Here is a 16082-nt window from a genome sequence, read left to right on the forward strand (position 1 = left end):
GGGCCTTTTTCAAAGGGCTTTTACATCACCATAAAGATGTTCTTGATATAATGACTGGGGGTAGTTTCCTTAGTAAAGGTGCCTCAGAGGTTTATATGTTTTTAGAAAATCAATCTAAGTGTCAAAATAACTGGGGGTAATGACATCCCCGCTCCAATAATTCTTCTTCCACGGTTAAGGCTACCAGTATGTTTGAGGTTAAATCTGATCCTAAGCTTAGAACTCTAATAGAATCTCTCACAAAAAAGGTAGAAGCCATTTCTATTCAACATAAGCCTACTCCTATCATGAACAAAACTCTCTTCCATGTAATTTTTGTTACATCCTTGACCATACCGACTCCTATTATTCTCTCCTCTATGAACAATCACCCGCACAATTGGATAATATTTGCTCCATTAATAGCGAACCTAATGCACCTTGGAGACAACACCCTAACTTCGGTTGGCGAAATAATCAACAAGTTACACCTCCTGGGTTTAATAATCAAAATATTAGGCCAGTGAACAATTACAACCAAGCACCACCGAGACAAAGACAAGGACAAGGTAATTATAATAATTATAATCATAATAGAGGTATCGTTACGGTTAATAACAACTATTGCAACCTACCAGTTAATAATCAACGTGAGATAGTTCTAGTCACACCACCTGTGGCCACTACACCTTCACAACCGGATCATTTTGAAGCCTACATGCAAGCTAACCATCAGATTTTACAATCCATTAATCACCACATACAACAGTTAACCCAAGAGAAAGCCAACTGAAATGTGTGTTTCCAACTCAAGGTATACCTAATCCTAAAACACCAAACACAGCCTTTGAAGTAACCGGTAATACTAGTAATGAAAATATAAACGTAGGTGAGTTAAATGCCATCACCACTCTCCGTTCTGGCAGGGTGGTTGACAACGCCGTAACTATGCATGTTGTTACCTCACGAGTGATCATTACAACTGAAAATTTACTAGATACCGAAGTAGAAACTGAAGATCCTACTCCTGTAGAGGTACCAGTTAAATCATAACCCAAAAGAAAATCGGCCAAGGTTAAATCTCCTATTGATTCTTATGCTAAATATAGAGAGACACCACCGTTTCCCCAAAGATTAGCCATGTTACGCAAAGATACAAATTTTGACGAGATTAGGGAAGTTTTTAAAAATCTAACGATAAACCTACCTTTTCTTGAAGCTATTAAGAAACTACCACAACATGCTAAGTTTCTAAAAGAGTTGTGCACTACTAGGCGGAAAATGAACATTCCAAAAGACACCTTTTTAACTGAACAATTTCCCACTCTATTTGAACATAATGGAATCGTTAAGTACAAGGACTCTGGTCGTCCTACTGTGCAATGCACCTTAGGGAATACCCACACAATGACTACGCTATTAGACCTAGGGGCGAGTGTTAACTTACTCCATTATTATCTGTATAAACAAATAGGTCTACAAGAGATACAACCATCTAAAATGACATTGCAACTAGCTGATTCTTCTCTGAAGTATCCTAAGGGTGTAGTTGAAAACGTGCTGGTTAAAGTTCAAGATTTTTACTACCCAGCAGACTTTGTTATCCTAGACACAGAAGTCGCTAACGACTCTATTCCTATTATTTTAGGGTGTCTTTTCTTGGCAACTGCCGCGATGATTCAATGTCCATATCCTTTAGCCATCTTTCTGTTGCGGTAAATGTTTTCAAAATGATGCGACAGTTACCCGATAAGGCTATCGATGGAGAACTTAGTATGATCGAGGGCTTAGTTCAAGATTATTTCAACAATACATTTCCAAAAAATCAGATGCACCAATTCCTTTCCTTCGGTAGTAACTAATATATGTAAAATGAATAGTTTTACCTACGAATAAGTAATTAGACTCAAACACAAGTAAAACTAAAACTATTTTACGCTATATATATCAAAGTTTTTCTACTCTCGAATGATATCGCAATATTGTTGGAGTAGATAATTCGTTCCACTCCTAGTTCTTTAGAATTAGCGTTTTCAAAGATTATCAATCTATCCAAAGTTAATGAAAGTATGATAGGAATTATACTACGATGCAAATTATGCTAACAAGATACGATAATTTAACAAATAATTCTAAGGTTTGAATCTAGATAAAGAATTAGGGGAATTTGATTCCACCTTGAATCCAACTTAATAAACTAGTATAGATTGTTGTAATCCAATTCTTACGTTCTTACGATAAGAATTGGTCGTTCTAATCCCTAATCAATTATGGCAATCTCTACCAAATAATGACTAGCATGTGAAGAAGTCCAACCCATTCTCATGGCGAATCAACTACTTTCTAGAGTGGAATAGACTCTTACAACTAGTTCTACACTACACAATCAAGTTTTCATAAAGGCTTCATCAAACCCCTCTAATGGAGGTTTTGATAGGGTTATATACTAAAAGCATTACTTTTGTATTAACTCTAATTCTTTATATTTTGAATGAGAATGATATAGGCAAATGTTATGCATATTATATATGTTATTAGTTATATGCATGTGTCTAATATTTTATGTTGTAGATGATATGGTGTGGACACACAGAAGATCATATCATCAGTACCTTATAAAGTATCCCACAAAGGTCACAAGGTTCAAAACCCCACAAAGGTTGAGGACTTTAGACCTATTGCTCTATGTAATACGGTGTATAAATGCATATCTAAGGTCATAGCAAATAGGATTAAGAAGGTGATCAATGATATTGTACATTCTAACCAGCCCGCGTTCATTCCTAACAGATCTATACAGGACAATATTCTTCTGTCTCATAAACTTCTCAGAGGCTATGACAGGAAGTATGGTACTCCCAGATGCTCTATAAAGCTGGATATAAGGAAAGCGTACGACTCGGTGAGTTGGGAGGTTATACTAAAGATGTGCAGAGTTTTCAATTTTCCGAAAACTATGGTTAAATGGGTAGAGATGTGCATTGCGACTCCTTCATATTCTATCCTTATCAATGGAGCTCCGGAAGGTTTCTTTCTGGAAAAAAAGGTATTCGCCAAGGTGACCCATTATCACCGTATCTCTTTGTGTTGGTGATGGAAATCCTAACTGGTATCCTAATGCAAGGCTTCAACAACAAAGATATCCTTTTCATTCCAAATGTAGCAAGGTAAGGTTGTCTCATCTAGCTTTTGCAGATGATGTTCTCATGTTTTGCAAAGGTGATAGTGCATCAGTGACAGCAGTTAAAGCAGGATTAAAAACCTTTGGAGATGCGACAGGGCTAAAAATCAAAACTCACAAGACGTCTTTACTAGCTGGAGGCCTTAGTCATCCGGATGCAACAACTTTAGCGGAGATTATGGGTATAGATTTGATTAAACCGCCAGTGAGATATCTTGGGCTACCACTCATCTCTGCTAGGCTGGGGATTAGAAAATGTCAACCTCTAATAGAGAAGGTTACTAGTAAGATTTCGAACTGGAAGTCAAAGCTGTTGCCTCACGTAGGAAGATTACAAGTTATAAACTCGGTGCTTCTTGCTTTCCACACCTTTTGGTCCAGAACTTTCATTCTACCTTCTACGGTTCTTGAACAAGTGCAACAGATATGTGCAAAATTTTTGTGGACTGGGTCTACAGAGAAGAAAGGACATCACCAAGCTAGGGAGTAATCTTGTTTGTGCATCCAAGGAGGAAGGGGTCTGGGAGTCATGAACTTACAAAGGTAGAACATTGGAGCCTACTGTGGGTTAATTTTTAAGGTGGTCACAAGAGAAGAAACGGTTTGGGTCGACTGGACATGGCAGCAACACATTAAAGAGAAGTTTTTCTGGTCCATGAGTATCCCAAAAGACTGCTCATGGACGTGGAGAAACATCTTGGAGACGAGGACTGAAGCCAAAAAGTTTATCAGATATGAAATTGCGAATGGGGAAGACACTCTTTTATGGCATGATATTTGGTGTTCAAGATCTCCTTTGATCGAAGATGCAGAAGCGAGAGCAGCATGGGATTTTCAACTGAATGCTACAGTAAGTATCCTTATATCCGATGGTACATGGAACTCAGAAGTCCAAAATTTGCAGGCGGCAAGTTTGGAGAAGGAAATCAATGTAGTGCAAATCAGCTCGCACCTGGAAAAAGACTTCATTGTCTAGACTCCTCATCAAAGTGGCAAATTTAATTCCAAGAGTGCTTATGAAGCTTTGACCAGAGCAAGAGAGAAGAAACCTTGGTGCAGTATGGTATGGGGAAAATGGGTTTTGCCACGCCATTCCTTTTCCACTTGGCAGCTATTTTCTAATAGTATACCAACACAGGACATGTTAGTGCATAAGAGGATCCTTAATAGGTCGGTGTGCTGCTTATGTAACGAAAGCAGGGAATACTCAGCGCATTTAGTTTTTGAGTGTCAATACTCAAGAAATTTCTTTGAAAGGGTGAAACAGCTACTAGGTATTCACACTGATGCCTCCAATGCGAATAGGGAATAGGTTTCAATTATTCGACAATGTAAAAATGTTGAGGTGGGGGGGATATATAAGGTGTTCATATGTGCATCGGTGGATTATATATGGAAGGAACTTAATTCAAGACGCTTTCGACATGATGGAAAACCCCCGAAGTCAGTTTTTAACAAGATGGTTAGAGATTTGAGAAACTATCTTCAGGTGATTCGACCGAGCTCGAGAGATAGTGCAAGGGAAGAGGGTTGTTGCTTAGAATTGGTATTACCGGTGAATTCAAGCAACAGATGCAAACGAATTGCACATGGGTTCCTCCGATAGGTACGAGATTGAAAGCAAACACTGATGGAGCCTTGAATATCCATGGACCGGGACATGGAGGAGTGATAAGAAACAATGAAGGCAGGGTTATGGCTGCATTTAGTGGAAGTGGTGGTATGGCGTCAGTTATATTCCAAGAACTGAAAGCTATAGAGGTCTGTCTTGATCGATGTCTGGTAGAAGGATACTTAGAGGTAGAAGTAGAAGCGGATTCAATAAGAGCCGTCAATGCAATCAACAAAATTGAAGAACCTCCCTGGTATTGTCGAGATGTTGTGACGGCTATTGAAAGGAAGAAGGAAGGATTCAGTTTCATATCTTTCTCACATGCTTTTCGAAAAGTGAATAGGGTAGCTGATTATTTTGCTAGTTTACATAGAAGTGTTGAAAATGCTGAATTTTCTACTGTACATTTTGCTTATCCTCTGGATTTTGTTGTACAGAACATTGTAAACGAGGATGCGAGTGGAACTATATATGTAAGGAAAAGTTAGATTAATACAGGTGGGGGTCGGCCTAACCCTAGTTTATTTGGAAAAAAAAAAGTATAAGTAATCGTTCACAACCTAGATGGATTTGGACAAACCATTGGTACGGTTCTAGTATAATCTGGTATTAGTCTATCTTGACTATATGATTACACTAGTACACTTTGTGTGTATTGAACAGGACTAAGTGAAGTTGTTTCTCCTTATACTGACTATATAAGAGAATAAACGCCTCTGTTATTATGGATGTTTCTCCTCCTAATCCGGATATAATAACGGGCACTTACGTGCATTGTACATTACTTTAAATCATCAATGAGTGAGATTCATTGGTGAATCAACAAACTCGATGGATTGGGTAATGACATTGTATGTAAGGTGTGCTGTTGATTATAGAAGGAATTTGTGTCCCGCAAGAAGTCGGGTTGATGATGTCCCTTTGAGGAGCTCAAAAAGATTATCATGTAAACCCTGTAGGTGGATTTATTCCGACATGACAATGAGGTTGAGTGGTACAACTCAAGGACATAAGAAGTTGATTAATGTAGTTGTCAGTAACTTGACTTAATCAACGTACATTCGATATCTTAAACACAGGGAGATCAAAGAGCATATAATATGGAGCCCATAAATGCTGATATGTAATTTGGGAGTAGGGCGGTAGTGCAACAATGGCCTTTAGTGGAATAAGCCATTTGTTGACGGACTTGGGCCGTGTGTTCGGGGCGAACAAGGGAAGCCCAAGCCCGTCAGGAGGCTTAACCCTAATTTCTCCTCATGGTCTCTGTTGTAGCCTATAAATAGAATACTCTTTCTCTTTGGTCAAAATTCACTATTCACTGGTTCTGAAAAAGAGGCAAGAAAAGTAGATCTGAATTCATTTATGATCTTGAGAGAAAGAAGGGGATTGGTAGATCATTGTCCACACAACGTCCAATCTATTCTAAAGGAATATAACAGAAGATCAAGGGGTTGATTGTTGATTTCGGATTTGATAAAGCTTGGATTCTCAGAGTTATCTGAATTGGATTCAAAGGTATGTTTTCCAATCACAAATCGTGGACATCCATTAATTCCGCTGCGCGTGGTGTTCGCGGTTTGTAGAAATAGTCATTCTGAAATAATGGTTCCTACAGGTTTAACCTTGATTCATTAAACTATCATTTCCATTTGAATTTGAACAAGACATAATATAAAGATTATAACTTTACTAATATAAAGTTTCTAATCAATAATTCAAAACTAAATTAACACTAAGAAATGATTAACCACTAAGATATGAATTTAACAATACTAAAACTAAATAAGAATTTAATCACTAAACTAAATTGGAATTAAAAACTAATACTTTATTATAAAACTAAATATGATTCTCAATTAATAATTTACTTGTTCTAACTAATCTATTGCAAAGTAAAAATTAGATCTAAAAACAATAATTGAAAACTAATTTATAAAATGTAAAACTAGATCTAGAATTCTATGCTAATGGCTACTTGCTACCTAAACTAAGAATGTTTTAGAGTTAAGTCTTGTGTCTTGAAATGGAGGAGACAAGATTCACATTTTCGTGCATGGGCTGAGGAGCCATGTTTTGGGCCAGAAAATCGAGCCCAAAGCCTAATTTCTTCAGTCCATAGAGGCTTTTTAAGCTGGATTTGACTTCTATAGACTTTTCATCCACTTTTGCTCTTATGATTGGACTAAGGCTTAGACCATTGGAAAGCTGATTCCAAGCCGGTCGTTTTGACATAAGGTAGGGCCAATTCCGAGGTATGAGCCCAAAGATACGGTCTTCAGAAGTTCTGCTGACTTTTGTGTGTTGTTTCTGCCCGCGTTGACTTTGACTTTTCAACTTTGACCGGGCTTTATAAAGGCTTTTTCTCCTTAAATCTTGACCTTTAATCACAGAACTTCTTTGTAACCAACCCTTGCTCCTTTATCTCGCCAAATTGACACATTTCTGCACATAATTGACTTCAATGCTTGAAATACATAAAAACATGTAATCAGCATTACCTCTTATTTATTACTCGCATAATTAGTCTAAAAGTATTATTGTTAAGGGGTTAAAACTACAATTTTGGGCTCTTATCAAACCACCACCAAACAACATTTTGCTTGTCCTCAAGCAAATATGAGAAATTAGAATAAGTGACAAAAAATGGAGTTCTAACTAATCTCGTTTCGCCGAGTGCGATTGCATTGACCATATGCAACAAGGCCTTAAACCACTAGGAATTCCCTAGTGGACGAGTTATAGCCTCATGAGAGTTTTCTAGTGAAGGTACTCACAAACTTCATCTATACTACAACGACTAAGAAATAAAACTATTGTTTCCTTATTTATGCCTCAACTATCTATACATCTCACTAGCAATGAATACAGAATAATCAAGTTGAAACCTAAGATAATATATGCATAATAATCAATCATCTATGAATAAACATATAAACAATGAGTAATACTATGAAATGCACTAGCAGGTCCGTCTCTGAAAACTCGGAATAGCGTCCTTAAGTAGGTCCTCACATAAATGTCAAGACAAAGACCACTCTAATTTTTCCGCTCAAGTTTCGCTACTCCAGTGTATAGTGGGCACACTGTACCTTACAATCTCAATGATACACAAGGAAGCCGGAGTCGGTCAAACACATCTGCCACTTACTATGACACTAACCTATTCCTAATTGAGCTAGAGGTCTTTATTAGGTGTTGCGAGGATTAGGAGATGGTTTAGGAAGGAAGGAAATGGATATTCAAAAAGGACTAGTCTGAGATAATAGAGTCTTCATATTATGTAACTAGAGAAAACCTTGTTATTTACTTTTTCTTCTACACTTTGTTACCATCCTTAGCCATATTTTTTTTTCTTTTTCTTTGGCTTTTGACTACTTTGATTCTTTTTTTTTTGGAGTTCTAACTGTTTATTTTCTTTTATTTATTTATTATTATTTTTTTATTTGAATGGAAACTTTCTTTTCTTATCTGAAGCGACCAACAAATTCTTGATTTCAAAGGTTTTTCTCTTTTCTATTCTTCATCTCTATTCTCAGACTCATTCAAAGAATGGGTAGGCTGATTTTTATTTTTATTTTGTTTTGTAAACGGTTAAAGGATTTTCAGTTTATAAAAGTCTAAAGAAAGGCTCAAAGGGGCGACTAACGGAAAATAATTTTATAAGATTTGAATTTCTGGCTATATCGATCCAAAGAGGGCCTAAATTCTCGCTTAGGATATGGTATAGTGATCAAGCAAGTCGACGTGTGATTTCTCTATCTGGATTTTACTTATCCCTTGTGTCATTTCTCAAATGTTTCACTCATATAAGACTTTAGGCTATATTCTCACAGGATTTCTAGAATAAGTACTCTAGCCTAGATTTCAGAAACTTACTGCCAACAATCATAAATACTCATGTAATATATTTATAGATAGATGCAAAGATTATTACCTACATATTAACCTAAATTTCTAAAAATTATTCTATTGCAAAAGCTACATGAGACTTCTAGATTATTAAGAGCATAGAGAAAGAAAACAATACTAATATTCCTAAGTGTATAGCATAACTTTTTATTTGTATTTTTGAAATTTTTGAATTTTTACTAGAAAACAAGTATTATACATATCTATATCCTAACAGATGCCTTAATTACACGTGTTTCTATGCCCCCCCCCCCCCAAACAAGAATCATGCTTTGTTCTCAAAGTATTTAAATAAAAAAGGTAGAGAAATATCATGGAAATGCGTGAAATTCTGGAATATTTGCAAAACAAGGTTAAAACATACTAATATAGAAAATAAAAACTGACGCAACTCTATAGGAGTTCCACCCGTTATGGGGTTAATAAGAATTAAATTGTTTGGGACATAAGCAGACACTAACTGAAACTAAAAACTTACCTTAACTCCCGCGTTTAATCGTCATCCTCCTCATCTTCAATAAAGAAATGAGGTTCCTTCGCATCCTGCCACGCCATGGTGATTTGCCAGGCTTCACGCCATTTATGATCTACTATAGCTAACCTGTCAAGCGCCACTTGGTCGGATGGGGTGTAAGGTGCAACCTGATGAGGTTGTATCCTCCACCCTTGCCAAGTCATTGCACGGAATGATCGAATAATACAATTGGTGGGTCTCTTAATGTCGACCCCAACCCAATCCGTAAAGCGGGCACAAAAAATAGGGAAGAAACATAGCATAATACGGCAAATTAAAATAGGCATAAGAATGTACTTATACCTCTTTCTATAGGCTCGAGCTAAACTAGACATTAGGGTCTGGGGAATATCATAGAGTGTACATCCCCCAGCTAAAGCAAGGAAAATATCACAAGTTTCATCATTCATAGAAGAATAACGCTATTCCCCTCTAATGTTTAGCATGATCCAAAACATAACAGTGCCCAAGTTCATAGACAGGTTACCAAGGGCGACGTTATAATCCCCTTGGTCCTCTATCCTAAAGATTCCTGCCCCATAATGCTCATGCAAATCCTTATAGTTTGCCCATGAGTCTTGTATTTCAGCGGGCATAGCAAGTCCAAGAACAAAGGCTAGCAAGAACCTGGAAATTTCCATCGGTTCATCCACGATGGTGATGGAGAACACTTGTTCTCCATCTGGTCTATCAAAGAACTTACAATTATCATAAAAATAAGATGTAAGTGAGGGAGAATAAAGTTCATCAGGTCCTACCATTAGCAGTTCCCAACCTACGTCTATGATAACCTCGCGAAACCAAGCACCATAAGCGTCACTTTAGAACATGTCTTCAAAAGACTGTTCTGGTATGATACGAGGGGATGTCATCACAACACTACTCTCCAGAACAGTTGCAAACGATCCTGGAACAACCCACAAAAAATTGGAATTTTTCGTGACTACGGATGTCAGAGCGCAGGGGGCCCTCAAAACTATGCCTGGGTAGGGCGCGGGGTGCTCTCTAGTCTAAGTTGAGTGACAAGCACTTAGGCGCAGGGAGCACTCACTTTTTGCCTGGGATGGGCGCGGGATGCGCCTTGGTAAATTTTGAGTTCCAAGTACTTAGGCGCAGGGCACGCTCACTTTTTGCTTGTGATGGGCGCGGGTCCCGCTTAGGTGAATTTCAAGTTACAGGTAGGCAAGCACAGGTGGCGCTCAACTGAGGCGCAGGCGCGCTCCGTGTAGCTGAAGTGCTAAAGTGAAGAAGAAAAAAAGGGAAACTTGGGAGTGAAAGGTGAGAGATGAAAGTGGGATGTAGTGTGGGTTGTGAGTGTAGAATGAAGGAAGTTTATATAAGTTGTGAGCTTCCAAAACGAATCGGCAAGTTGCCAAAAAGTTTTAAGGCAATTGCAGTAAACAAAATATTTCCGAAACCGAAAACGGAAACAACCCATATTCTTGATTCTAAAACAAACCTAATATCTTTTAGATTGAATTTATAATAGTAACTTCTAAACTCTTTTAGATTTCATCCTACCACCATATCTACTCATAGTCTGCCAATATCGACAATATTCCTAACAATCACTCCAAAACACCTTTTAAAATGGAGGATCATATAAAAATCATGCTAGAATAAATAATACCACCCCCAAAAAATTCGGGAAGGTGGGATTAAAAATAAAATCAACGTACAATTTGAAAAAAACCAGATTAAAATAAAAATTCAAATTCAAATACAATTAACTACCGAATTCAAATTTAACTACGGAATTCAAAAATTAACATCCGAACTAATAAAAATATAAAAGGAACAATAAAAACAACATCTAATCCATAAACTCTCTAACCCATCCGCTACTGGTGGAAGATGGAACATGAGAAGAGGATTGGGCCTGAGTTCCAGATGGCCCTGAGCCATCCGCCCTTTGGTGATGACGTTCGTGCCTCACAGACGCCTCCTCAGAAGAAGAACCCCTGTGGGGTGGGAAGTGTTCAAGCATATCTTCTCTGAACTTGCGCTATGCTTCTATCTCGGCCTTCATCTCTGTATAATGCGCAACCTGACACTGGAGGACTGTCTCCATGTTATAATGGAGATCCGCCTGGCTCTTGTCGAGCACTTCAAAACTCGTTTGAAGGGTCTTTTGTTTATTTTGAATTATAATCTGCCTATCTCGTATATCTTCACAAATACCATAAACGCAATGCATGCCACTCTGCAGCACTGACATGCGTTCTAAATCAGACGTACGCCTCTCCAAGGCATCTTCATCCAAACATGTCATATCCTCCATTTCCTCATCCGAATCAACCACCCTATCCTCCGGCAACTTCCAAGTATTTTGGATACACTCCATATAAATAATTTCATTTGAATGCAATTTCAACATAGTCCGCTCAGTTCTTGGTTCCCCCTCCCCCCCAAACAATATTATCTTCGTAATTAAAGCAGGAAATAGTGCAATACTCTTCCCAACTCCTCTAATTATATTTATAAAAAACTCGAGGATACAGGATTCATACCTCTTCTCTTACAATATCCAGAAAACGTGCAAACATGTCAAACCAATGTCGCTCACTTTCTCCTTCCCAATGACGTTCTTACCAATCCACTGAGCTACAACCAGTTGGTTGGTTTGGAGAGATGACTGTTGAGCACAATGCAGTGTCTTTCATCAATGCAGGAACTCCAGTATACTGGGATTCCTGCACGGTGGCTTCGAGGTGGCGTTCAGGCATAATGCCTAAAATCTCAGCCAACTTCTCTCTCGATAATTCTCTCCTAGTCCCAGCCACCTTCATGAAAATTTTCTGACCATCCAACTCTCTCTTCTTATAGAATTGTTCGACCAAATTGGAGTGGTACAAATCATCTATCGAGTACCACAACCTATTCCAATTCCTCCTAATCTTCTCATCACGAAAAAATGGCATAAAGCGGGAACCAGTAAAAGCTTGTTCCGGCGAAATTCATCGTCTTTAAGCAATTGATGATTGTGCACGATTTGTGGGTTTGAATAAGGTACGGAAAGAGTTTGAAACCAAACTCACTTACAACAATGGGAGGTGGTGCGGTGGTGGTGGTGGTGGATTAAATTTTTGAAATTTTGTTAAGTTTTGGTGGTGGGAAAGGATGGAAACGGTGTGGGAGAGGTTGTGGAGAAGATTTGGAGTGGGTTTGAATTTTTGGGCGTGTTATATTTAGGATTTTTTTTTCCTAGGGTTTGGAAGCTTTGGTAATGGCGGAAGTGAGAAGGAACTCACGACTGTTTTGTTTTTGGAGGAAGGGGACGCGCGTGCGGTATTGGGCCTAAGCCCAATTTGATTTTTGAATTTTTTTTATTTTTCGCGCAACTTCAAACTAAAATTTCCACTTCGTTATCGGTCCGATTTTTGCGAATGAGATATAGAAACGGTCAGGAGAGAATTTCCAATCCAATGATCCATAAAACACTCTATTCCAACCTTGGGTGACATATAAGAAGATGGAAAACGCCTCAAATTGTGTGCATGACGTAAGTTATGTGAACGAATGAAATTTAAATTCATAGATAATGTCAACCCCAAATCAAATTACGATTAAACGGCATAAGTAACAAAAATGGAAAGTTGAACAAACAAGGACGGAATACCCAATACCCCACCCCCAAACAAATTTTTGGCAACGAAGTTTGAAAATTTGTTATAACGTGGGTCTTTTAAAGTCAGATTTTCGAGACTTCCTAGATTACTATTTTTATGGTTTTGATATTTTTTACTTTTTATGAATAAGATTTAATATAAGAAAAACGAAAAACAATAAAGACATAATTCACACCATAGAGAAACATGACTCAAAAACTGAGAAAACATACAAGAGTGGAAAACGTGAATTATGTTAAACATAGATTTAGGATCCGGTACTTATAGCCACACACTCCATAGGGAGGGCCTGGTTACCTGAATGGTGCACTTACCAATATATGGACGTGAAAGGTAGTACACCAAGCAACAAAGGTCAGTCCTCATAGACAGGGTCCTGTAAAAAGACTTCCTCCACATCAGGGGACATTAACTCGTGAAAATATTTTAACCGTTGGCCATTGACTTGAAAGGTATTGTTATCCTTGGGATTTACCAAGGTGATTGCCCCGTAAGGGGTGACTTCAGTAACCAGAAAAGGACCAGACCAACGGGTTTTTAATTTCCCTGGAAAAATATGTAAACGGGAGTTGTAAAGTAAGACCTTTTGACCTACCACAAACTTTTTGCACAAGATGTGCTTATCATGAACACGTTCCATGTTAACTTTATAATCCTTCGCGAGATCGTAAGAATCGCTATGGATTTCTTCAAGCTCATTCAATTGCAACTTGCACTTGACACCCGCCTCATCAAAATTGAAGTTAAGGCTTTTTATAGCCCATATAGCGCGGTGCTCCAATTCAACGGGCAAATGACAAGGTTTTCCAAATACAAGTCTAAAGGGAGACATACCTATAGGAGTTTTGAAAGCAGTCTTGTATGCCCATAAGGCATCAGATAGACGCTTTGACCAGTATTTCTTATCAGGATTTACGGTTGTTTCTAAAATCTTTTTAATTTCCCTATTAGAAACTTCTACTTGTCCGCTAGTTTGTGGATGATACGGAGTTGCTACCTTATGTATAACTCCATACTTTTTTACTAGAGATGCAACAACTCTGTTGCAAAAATGTGTTCCACCATCACTAATGATGGCTTTAGGAATGCCAAATCGACAGAAAATATACTCCTTAACAAAAAAAATAACTGTCTTATGGTCATTGCTACAGCAAGCCATGGCCTCTATCCATTTCGACACGTAGTCCACAGCAACTAGAATATATATAAAGCCGTGGGAAACAGGAAAAGGACCCATGAAATCAATGCCCCATACGTTAAAAACTTCTACCACCATGATTGGATTTAATGGCATCATATTACGCTTTGTGATTCGCCCAAGTTGTTGGCAACGAACACACATCTTACAATGCACTTGGGCATCTTTAAAAAGAGTAGGCTAATAAAACCCACATTGGAGAATTTTAGCAGCTGTTTTCAAACCACTAAAATGGCCACCACACTCTTTGTCATGGCAGAATGAGAAAACCTCATTGTATTCCCACTGGGGATACAACGTCGAATAATCTGATCTGCACAATACTTAAAAAAGTAGCTAGGGCTCATCCCAGTAGTATAGTTTAACTCTGGCCAAGAACTTCTTACGTTCATTTCTTGACCAATCTTCAGGAATAGTATCAGACGCTAAATAATTCACAATGTCAGCATACCATGGTGCAGAAAAAATAGCATATAGATGCTCATCAGGAAAAGAGTCAGGTATGGACTCAGAATCACAATCATCGCCACTTGTAAGTATAGATAAGTAGTTGGTAACTACGTTTTCAGTCCTTTATTTCTAATGTGAACTCTTGTAGGAGAATCAGATTAATCTCTGCCTAGCATCCTTCTTTGTGAGAAGGTACCTAAGGGCTGCATGGTCTGTGTAAACTAGAGTCTTAGAACCAACCAAATAAGGATGAAACTTATCTAAAGCATAAATGACAACTAAGAATTCTTTTTCATTAGTTGTATAATTTTTTGAGCATCGTTTAGAGTTTTACTAGCATAATAAATAATAGTGGATTTATTATCTAGTGTATGTCCTAAGACAGCACCAACTGCATAATCACTAGCATCACACATGAGTTCGAAAGGTTTCGACCAATCGGGAGGCTGTATATTGGGTGCAGAGGTTAAGGCGGCTTTTAAAGTTTCAAAAGCCTGTTTATAGATAAAATTAAAATCAAATATGGCATCCTTTAAAAGCAGATTAGTTAAAGGCCTAGCTATTTTTGAAAAATCTTTGATAAAGCGCCTATAAAAACCTGCATGGCCTAGAAAGGCTCTAATATCACGGACAGTTCGTGGTATAAGTAGAGTTGCTATCTTATCTAGTTTGGCCTTATCTACTTCGATGCCATCACTAGATACAATGTGACCTAGCACTATTCCCTTTTTCACCATGAAATGACATTTTTCCCAATTCAAAACCAGACTCTTCTCTTCACACCGTGTCAAAACCTTAGATAGGTTAGAGAGGCAGTCAGTGAACGAGTCTCCATAGATAGAAAAATCATCAATGAATACTTCCATGAAGCGCTCTACCATGTCACTAAATATATGAAGCATACACTGTTGGAAGGTACCAGGAGCATTACAAAGGCTAAAAGGCATTTGTTTATATGCGTATGTTCCAAAAGGACATGTGAAGGTAGTTTTTTCTTGGTTATCAATATCAATAATAATTTGAAAATAGCCATAGTAGCCATCCAAAAAATAGTAAAAAGCATGACCAGGTAGACGTTCTAGCATCTGATCTATAAAGGGTAAAAGAAAATGATCCTTTCGTGTCATGGCATTTAAACATCTATAATCAATATAGATCCTCCATTTCATAGGACCTTGTGTGGCAACATATTCACCCTTGGCATTACGTACTATGGTAATCCCTGATTTCTTAGGAACCATGATAAAAGCTCAAAACTGTAGTTTTAACCCCTTAATAATCATACTTTTAGACCAATTATGTGAATAATAAGTAAGAGTTAATACTGATTACGTGTTTTTATGCATTTCAGGCTTCAAAGTCTATTATTTGCAGAAATGTGCCACTTTAGCTAGATAAAGGAGCAATGGTTGGTTGCTAAGGAGTTCTGTGATTAAAGGCCAAGATTCAAGAAGACAAAGCCTTTCTAAAGCCCGGTCAAAGCTGAAAAGTCAAAGTCAACGCGGGCAAAAACAGAAATCAAAGTCAGCAGAACTTCCGAAGACCATATCTTTGGACTCAGACCTCAGAATTGGGCCTACCTTATGTCAAAACGACCGGCTCGGAAA

At 37.9% G+C, this 16082-nt stretch overlaps 1 protein-coding gene across 1 annotated transcript; it reads left to right on the top strand.

Annotated features, from left to right (window-relative positions):
• Positions 1 to 4732: 4732 nt before the first annotated feature.
• LOC147487928 (uncharacterized) lies at positions 4733 to 5260 on the top strand. The gene has a single exon (XM_086574205.1). It carries the CDS (start codon positions 4733 to 4735, stop codon positions 5258 to 5260), a length of 528 nt encoding a protein of 175 aa, XP_086430331.1.
• The last annotated feature ends 10822 nt before the right edge of the window (positions 5261 to 16082 follow it).

This window comes from Coptis chinensis, chromosome 7 (assembly GCF_015680905.1).
Source record: "Coptis chinensis isolate HL-2020 chromosome 7, ASM1568090v1, whole genome shotgun sequence".
Taxonomy (NCBI): Eukaryota; Viridiplantae; Streptophyta; class Magnoliopsida; order Ranunculales; family Ranunculaceae; genus Coptis; species Coptis chinensis.